The sequence below is a fragment of the Leucopleurus acutus genome, assembly GCF_964270905.1.
Source record: "Leucopleurus acutus genome assembly, chromosome: 5".
In the NCBI taxonomy this organism is placed as follows: domain Eukaryota; kingdom Metazoa; phylum Chordata; class Mammalia; order Artiodactyla; family Delphinidae; genus Leucopleurus; species Leucopleurus acutus.
Genome location: NC_139147.1, coordinates 9,136,191 through 9,144,067, shown reverse-complemented (window position 1 = coordinate 9,144,067; position 7,877 = coordinate 9,136,191). Strand labels below are relative to the sequence as shown.

The window sequence follows — 7,877 nt, the reverse complement described above, 5'->3', positions numbered from 1 at the left end:
AAGTCCCCTAGGTTGTGCATTTTCTTTCAGTCGACAAGAGACAGCACAGAAATGAAAATGATCTTATAGACCCCCTAATTCCTCTGTTTTAAGTGGTAAATAGTAAGGAAGAAAATTAATTTCCCACCACTGAGCTAATTTATGAACTTTCTGAGGATCCATTTCCTCGCTTGGAAATGGAGATGCATCCTGATGAGTTATTTTGAGTGTGAGAAAGGGCTGCAGAGCCCCTTTGCACCTGTACACTTCAGGACCTGCATACAGGTAACCTGACAACCCTGGAAGTATCTAGGAGGTAACCCTATGATGATTCAGTAAACACTAACACGTGAGAATCATTCAAGGATAGAGCAGTAGCTTGGCTTTCACATACTTACGGGAGGAAGCAACACACACTCGATCCCTACCATGTCCTCCCAACTTATTCCACGACTCTAGGTTACAAAGACTTCAGTTCGAGCGATATTTTTCAAACACCAGGAAAAACAAAGTCTGCACAAATGACCCATTTCTTCAAGCGCAACCGCGAAGAGTTGAACATCTGGGTGAAAAGGAGGAGAACAGAGGATAGGGTTCAGTTTAAACATAGGCAAAACAGCTAATCAGAACGATTCTCTGATGCCAGGCAGGCAGTCGCCAGCAGCGACTTTTCAGCAGGACTGTCTTGCAAACTTGCCTGATGGCCCTTCTCTACGTTCCCTGTACCGCTGGGAGGGCGCCGGCGAGCCCAGCCCTGAAGGGGCAGAGCCTGCGCCTGCGCTTGCGCGCTCAGCCTGGCAGCTCCAGGCGTGGGACCTTCAGGTGCGCGCTCTGCAAACTCCAGCTTCTGCGCAGACACTCTGACGCGCCGCGCCGCTGGGAAAGCACAACGGGCTCGCTCTCCACCCAAGGGCACCGCACACCCAGCACCCGGCCATGTCGTCCTGCGCCCGTGTGGCGCTGGTCACCGGGGCCAACAAGGGCATCGGCTTCGCCATCGTGCGTGACCTCTGCCGGCAGTTTCCGGGGGACGTGGTCCTCACGGCGCGGAACACAGCACGGGGTCAGGCGGCCGTGCAGCAGCTGCAGGCCGAGGGCCTGAGCCCGCGCTTCCACCAGCTGGACATCGACGACCTGCAGAGCATCCGCGCCCTGCGCGACTTCCTGCTCAAGGAGTACGGGGGCCTCGACGTGCTGGTCAACAACGCGGGCATCGCCTTCAAGAGTAAGGGGCTGGGTGCTCCCAGGCGAGGCGTTCATCATCCGGCATGGGCCTTATCTGTCGGGGAATCGCTGCGGTGGGGCTTCTCCCGCCTGTGGGGTCCAGAATGACTCCCTAGGGACCGAGAAGGGAAGGGGGAGGGGTGCAGCGAGAGCGGAGTCTGCAGGGAATTGGATGCTTTCTAGCCATAGGGAACTTTGCTTCTTTGGCTCGAATCCTGGGGACCTTTCCTAGATTGCCCCACAGCTTCTTTCTGATTGGACTTTGGGGCAGTTGGGTTAATTTTTAATGCATTTTGAAATAAACGAGAAAATTGCAAAAACTGATGCACAGAGATCCCGTGTGTGTGCACCCTTTGGGCAGCCGCCCCCGCAGTGGCGCCATCCTACAAAACCATAGGCGTTGTCAGACCCTGAGATTCACGCCGGCTCAATACTACGAACCAGACGCAACCTTTACACAAAATTCAACAGATTTCACATGCGCTGTTTTCTTTGTATCTTCCTATAGAATGTTACTTGAGGGCTTCCCTGGTGGCGCAGTGGTTGAGACTCCACCTACTAATGCTAGGAGAAACGGGTTCGAGCCCTGGTCCGTGGAGGATCCCACGTGCCGCGGAGCAGCTACGCCCGTGCGCCACAAGCGCTGAGCCTGTGCTCTAGAGCCCGCGAACCACAACTATTATTTTAAAAAAAAAAAAAAAAAAGAATGTTACTTGATGGCTACTATTTATTCACTCAACTTTTCTTTTCTCCTAAAAGCCGTTGATTCCACACCGTTTCATATTCAAGCAGAAGTGACTATGAAAACAAACTTCTTTGGTACCCAAGATGTGTGCACAGAGCTCCTGCCTCTAATAAAACCCCGAGGTGAGTCTGATGAAGAGCCCAAACTGCAGTGTTTCTGGCAAGATCTGGTCCCTGCCTGCCTCTGGTCTCATCTACAGGCCCCCCTACCTCTCCTGCTCAGCTACACTGGCCTCCATCTGTGCCACCATCCGGCCAGGTGCCCTGAGGCCTCAGGTTCCTCTAAACACTGCCCAGGTCATTGGTGCTGTCTGTCCAGCTGCCCTTTGCACATCTGGCTCTTTCTTTTTCCCATCTTAGCCCAAAGGTGTCCTCTGAAAGGCTTGCTCCGTGCCCCCCACAGGCGGCGTTCCCTTAGGAGTCCATCTCAGGCCTTCTCTCCTCTGACCCCCTCTCAGAGTGATCTTACTCAGGCTAGTGGAGTCTCTACTCCCACCAGTTCATTAGGCCTCACTCAAATCTGTCACCTGCCTAGAACATTCCCAGAGCTCCAGGCACACATTGTGTCTTCTTGCCTCTCCATCTTAACCTGATTCCCATCCTTCCTCCCCTGAATCCCCCCATCTAAAACAAATATTTCCAAAGACTCGTCCTTTCCCCAAATCATCTTGGCCACTGATCCCATCATCCACCCACCGGGATCCTGGAGGTCACCACGCCTGCCCTCTTATTGCCATCTACCAGATCCTAAGACACTTCCTACTGATTTTCTTCCCAGGCCTTCACCCCCATCCCAGCTCTGCAAACGGGCCCTCAGCTGTCATTTCTAGACAATTGTAAACTCTCCTAAGGGTCTCTCCCCGCTTCTTGAGTCCTTTGCTTCCTGGGCATTCTCTATACTCTGCACGCTCACTCCCCCTCCCAAAAATCCTTCAGGAGTGAAGTCCAGGCCCTTAGCGTGACTTGTAGGGATCTCCGTAATCCGACCTGCCGAACTCCAGGTCCATTTTAACTGCCCTTCAATCTGCTCAATGTTTCAAACAAAACAAACTCTCATATTCCTTTGGGTTAAACTACTATAATACTTACCCCCGAAGTAATGGGCCAGGAGGGGAACCACCACCCATTAAACATACCAGATAAGACAAACAGATACTTTTAGAAAGGTTAAGAGGCGTGGCTGGAGATTTAGTACATGCATTTACAATTTACACTCAGCTTCTGCCCTGTTTCCCCGTCCTGTCCTCCTGGAAAGTTCTGAGAATTGGTTCACTAGGACCTAAAAAGTCAGCTCTTTAGAGTGTCACCTGATTCCTCCACTCGTCCCAACACTTGCGGGCTGCAGTGGAGTTCCCTGTGTCAGCTGCACATGCTGCATTCCTCTTGACCTCGTGCTGATGACCTCTGGCCCACCACTCCTCTTACTTAGCTGGGCTGTTTCTTGCTGTGTCTGGGCTTTGTCCAGAAGGAGGAATGAGTACCCTCCAGATGTGCTAAGACAGCCTCTGTTTAACAGTTTGTCTTGCCTCACGAAAGCTAGAGTAAATGGAATTTTAAATACATGCTATATTCTCAGTATGAGTGCAGCAAGGTTTACTTGCCTTTTGAAATAGGAGAATTCTTGTTTTGTTGGAGAAAAGCTACAGCAGTTCATGTTATCATGACTTAATCGAGCGTGTGATTCTCTTCTGGGTCTACAGTCTCACCTAGTTGGGAGGAGAGGGCTCCAGGTGGCTGGCTCTAATCCCTGGGGATCCAGTCAGTGGGAGGGGCTGGCATGGAACACATTGGGAAGATGAAGCAGCCAGATCCAGGAGTTTATTACCTCGAGAGAACTTTGGATCTCCTGGTCAGGCTTCCCTGATACGGGTTAGTATTTTCACTGCTGATTCTAGACTTCCTGAGGTAGACTAGTTAACACAGAATAAAAAAGGTTGTCATTTGATTACTGATTATAACCAACCTAGAAGAAGTTAACAGTATTTCTCTGTCTACTGTCCAGGTTGAAGACCCATGAAAAAAATAATGTCAAGGCCCTTTTTTTTTTTTTTTTTGCGATACGCGGGCCTCTCACTGTTGTGGCCTCTCCCATTGCGGAGCACAGGCTCCGGACGCGCAGGCCCAGCGGCCATGGCCCACGGGCCCAGCCGCTCCACGGCATGTGGGATCCCACCGGACCGGGGCATGAACCCGTGTCCCCTGCATCGGCAGGCAGACTCTCAACCACTGCGCCACCAGGGAAGCCCAAGGCCCTTTTATTGATAGTAATGTAGCTGCCTTTCCCATTACCAGTTAACCATTCTGACTTCCGCTCCTGCAGGCTTTTTTTCTCTCTTTATGCCTTTCTATATTTTGCATTTTTAATTCATGAAATATGTATTTGTTGTGAGAGAGGCTTGGTCATGTTTTTGAGAGCGAAATAAATTACCCTAAATATAGCGTCTCTGAATGGTGCTTACTGCAACATTTGGACAAATTGGTTCTATTCTGTCTTAAGGACAATGTCATTTCTATTAATTTACTAGTTGCTTCTTACTCTTTACATGTTCTAGATTAGAAGGAGGACATGGATTAATCGACCCGTTTCAGAAATGTGTTCATCTTAGAAGAAAGCCCGGAAGATTAATGTGGCAATTTCTCTAAATCAGTTTATGTATTTCATAGAATCATTGAATGGGAGTCCTAACGCCATCTACTAATTTATTTGTTGATATTTTCTGAACTTCCAAACCTTTAGTGGGATAGACATCAAAGCTAACTGACTACGGCAGCATGACATGCCATTTCTGTTGCCACATATTTTCCCCATGGAAAAAAAGGGTTTAACATTTTTGTCCATGCCTGGTCATTTTTGGTTGGAAACGGGACATTGCAGAATTTTATAGCTACTCTTGCTATTAGAGCCTACTTCCCACGGGCTTGTGGTTGTTATTTGCTTATTTGTTCAGTGACTGGCTACATTATTTTTTGAAGTTGAGTCTCCGCCCTCCTCCCCTCGCAGTGTGAAGTTTCTGATGTTTCATCTCAGAAAGTACAGCCTAGCTGAGACGCACAGTCACACTGGGATTACTGTGGGTTTAGCAGGACTCTCTTTTGCTGTCTTTTTCCTGCACCGCACCCAGCTGTTAAGCTCCACTACTTGCTGGCTGATTACTCCACTGTTTTTGACAAGGCACAGCATAAATCGCTTCACAGACGCATCTCCATCCAATTACATTCAGGCTCTTTTGAAAGGGTAGTTTTGGTGCTCTGTTCTGAACCAAGAAGGGCTCTTACCCTTATCTTTCTCTAGTTTTCTCTGGCAAACTTGCTGACTTACATGATTTAGTTTATATTTCTAACAAAGCTACCAATCTCCTCATTGCTCTTCAGCACAACTTCCATTGTTTTTGAGAGTGCCCTTAAGGTCGAACTTCCCCACACTCTTTCAAATGAAATCACATCCTTTTGGGAGAGCGTCAGACCTCTAGGTTTTTATGTCCCGACTCTTTCTCCCTCTTGTGCAACATCTCTAAGCCACAGGTCTGAAGACAGAGGCAGGGATGGTGACACTTCTCTCTGTGACACTCCTGTTTTAGGAGCTAGGAGGGAAGAGAAGCAGTGGTCTCTGGTTTTGTCAGCTTGCCTCGCTTTGCATGATACTTCTGCCTTACAAACAAGCTGGGGAAAGGGCAGTCTGGGCCCCAGTATTCTCAGGATGTCCAGCCCCAGGTAGAGCCTTTGTCCCACAAGTGAGGGCTGGATCACCTCCTAAATGCACTTGCCAGGAACTGAACCTCTGCAACAGGCAGCTGAGGAGCGGCATGAGACATGCTGATGTCCTACCCATCTTGGGAAGATACAATAGTCTTGTGTTCTTGGATGCACCATCCTAGAGTGACGTTTCCATTGTTATGGCCAGAAAGGGGGAAAGGAAGGAGCAGGTCATGGTTGAAATACCACAGAACAGACTCTGTTCTTAGCTGAGTTGTTGGAGATATTTGGGAATAAAAATTTCTTCATTTGCTGTATGCCCTCAGGACCATTAGCAGAGACTTTAAATAGTTAAGTTTTTAAAATAATTTTCACAAGTTGTTCTGGGCAGTAGATTCACAGAATTCTTCCCGTTGTCATTACTTATTTCTTGAGTTTAAGTGAAATAGTTCATTCCTGTAATTTTCAAAATAATTATGTGTAATTTTTAAAAACATTAGAAATAACAGATTGTTACTTATAATCATAAAACAGATAAAACCCAATGAGTAACCCCCTCCCAAAATACGTTCTCTTCCTTCCCTAATGTCCTCTGACAAGAGGACATGAGGACATAAATCCTGTCCCGAATTTGGCATTCATTGTTCTCGTGCTCACCTTTCTATGTAATGACTTGTGTTGTATTTTAGGCAGAGTGGTGAATGTGTCTAGCTTTGTGAGTGTCAGCTCTCTTAAAAAATGCAGCCCCGAACTGCAGCAGAAGTTTCGAAGTGAGACCATCACAGAGGAGGAGCTGGTGGGGCTCATGAACAAGTTTGTGGAAGACACAAAGAACGGGGTGCACAGGAAGGAGGGCTGGCCTGAGACCGCATATGGGGTGACGAAAATCGGCGTCACGGTGCTGTCCAAAATCCAAGCCAGGAAACTGAGTGAGCAGAGAGGAGGGGACAAGATCCTCCTGAATGCCTGCTGCCCAGGGTGGGTGAGAACTGACATGGCGGGACCCACAGCCACCAAAAGCCCAGAAGAAGGAGCAGAGACCCCCGTGTACTTGGCCCTTTTGCCCCCGGATGCTGAGGGGCCTCACGGACAGTTTGTTTCCGAGAAAAAAGTTGTGCAGTGGTGAGCTCACTCACAGCTCCCCCCATGGGCCCGATTATGTTCCTGTCCCAATTTCACGGAAAGGACACTTACACTGTCAAAAATATCCCTATGCAAAAAAAAAAAAAAGAAGAAGAAATAAAAGAATCAAAATATCTCTATCAAGTCCTCACTGGCAAATGGCTACTAATTCTGTGAAGCCGTTTGTGTTTCCTTCTGTGATCCCAGGGGAGGAAAAGTGGGATGGTTGACAAATAATAAATAAAAGTCAATAGATGAATAAACAGTTCTTTATAAACGTCCATTTATGCAGACTCTTCAAGGCTGAACCAGCTCAGTTACTCATAATTGTTGGACCTGCTTTGGAGGACATATGGGTGTCCACTCTACTATTCGTTCTACTTTTCTGTTTGAAATCTTTCAAGGCAAACAGCTGAAACCAAAAAGTCTTGGCGCTGCCGCCTTCCTGCATGACCTTGATCAAAATACTGCATCTACTGTATCCCTTCAAATGTAAAATGGGGATAATAGTCATAGGAATCGCCCCTATATAGGTGACAATGCTGAAATGACGTTGGAATTGCACAAGTGTCTTCTATCACGAGTCCCTGTGAGAGGGGCCCGACACCACCCAGGGCAGTGATGAGAAGCTTCGTACTGCCCAGCACCATGCCTGGCTTCCCCAAGGCCCCAGGGACTGTCCACCACATTCCCTCCCTTCGCAGAAGCACTCCATGTTGTACAGATGCCTCTACTGTCATGTTATTTGTCACTTTTCACATCTGATTCTCAGGCTTGGGGAGGTGAAAAGTGACAGCCCCTGAAGGCAAGTGTGGAACCCTTATTTGAAGAGTCAGGTTTACTTTACAAGTGTTTCCCTTCCACTAGGCTGTTAGTTTCCTCTTGTTATTTTATTTTTCTAAACTGCCAACAGAGGATTATCAATGTCTAGATCAACACCATAACATCTGAACTACTAGTTTGGAAATGGACACGGAGATCTTAAAGATTTTTTTCTTAATTCCATAAAATAACACCTAACTACATATGCCACTTATTGTCTATGACCTAGGACAAACCAGAATGCAGGCACTTTGAGCAATTGTAAGGATTAGGTAACCATTAAATAAAACATT

General features: G+C 47.7%; 1 protein-coding gene across 1 annotated transcript; it reads left to right on the top strand.

Annotated features, from left to right (window-relative positions):
- Positions 1-770: 770 nt before the first annotated feature.
- Positions 771-6,885, top strand: LOC309962341 (carbonyl reductase [NADPH] 1). Its single transcript, XM_082840120.1, has 3 exons — positions 771-1,204; positions 1,963-2,070; positions 6,330-6,885. Exons 1-3 carry the CDS (start codon positions 916-918, stop codon positions 6,764-6,766), a joined length of 834 nt encoding a protein of 277 aa, XP_082696246.1. The 5' UTR covers positions 771-915; the 3' UTR covers positions 6,767-6,885.
- Positions 6,886-7,877: the final 992 nt, after the last annotated feature.

What these genes read in the sequence shown, in the direction of transcription:
- LOC309962341 (XM_082840120.1), top strand. Translation starts at nt 916, where the DNA reads ATGTCGTCCTGCGCCCGTGTGGCGCTGGTCACCGGGGCCAACAAGGGC. An exon ending in CGCGGGCATCGCCTTCAAGA is followed by an intron (nt 1,205 to 1,962) that starts GTAAGGGGCTGG and finishes TTCTCCTAAAAG; the next exon opens with CCGTTGATTCCACACCGTTT. An exon ending in GCCTCTAATAAAACCCCGAG is followed by an intron (nt 2,071 to 6,329) that starts GTGAGTCTGATG and finishes GTTGTATTTTAG; the next exon opens with GCAGAGTGGTGAATGTGTCT.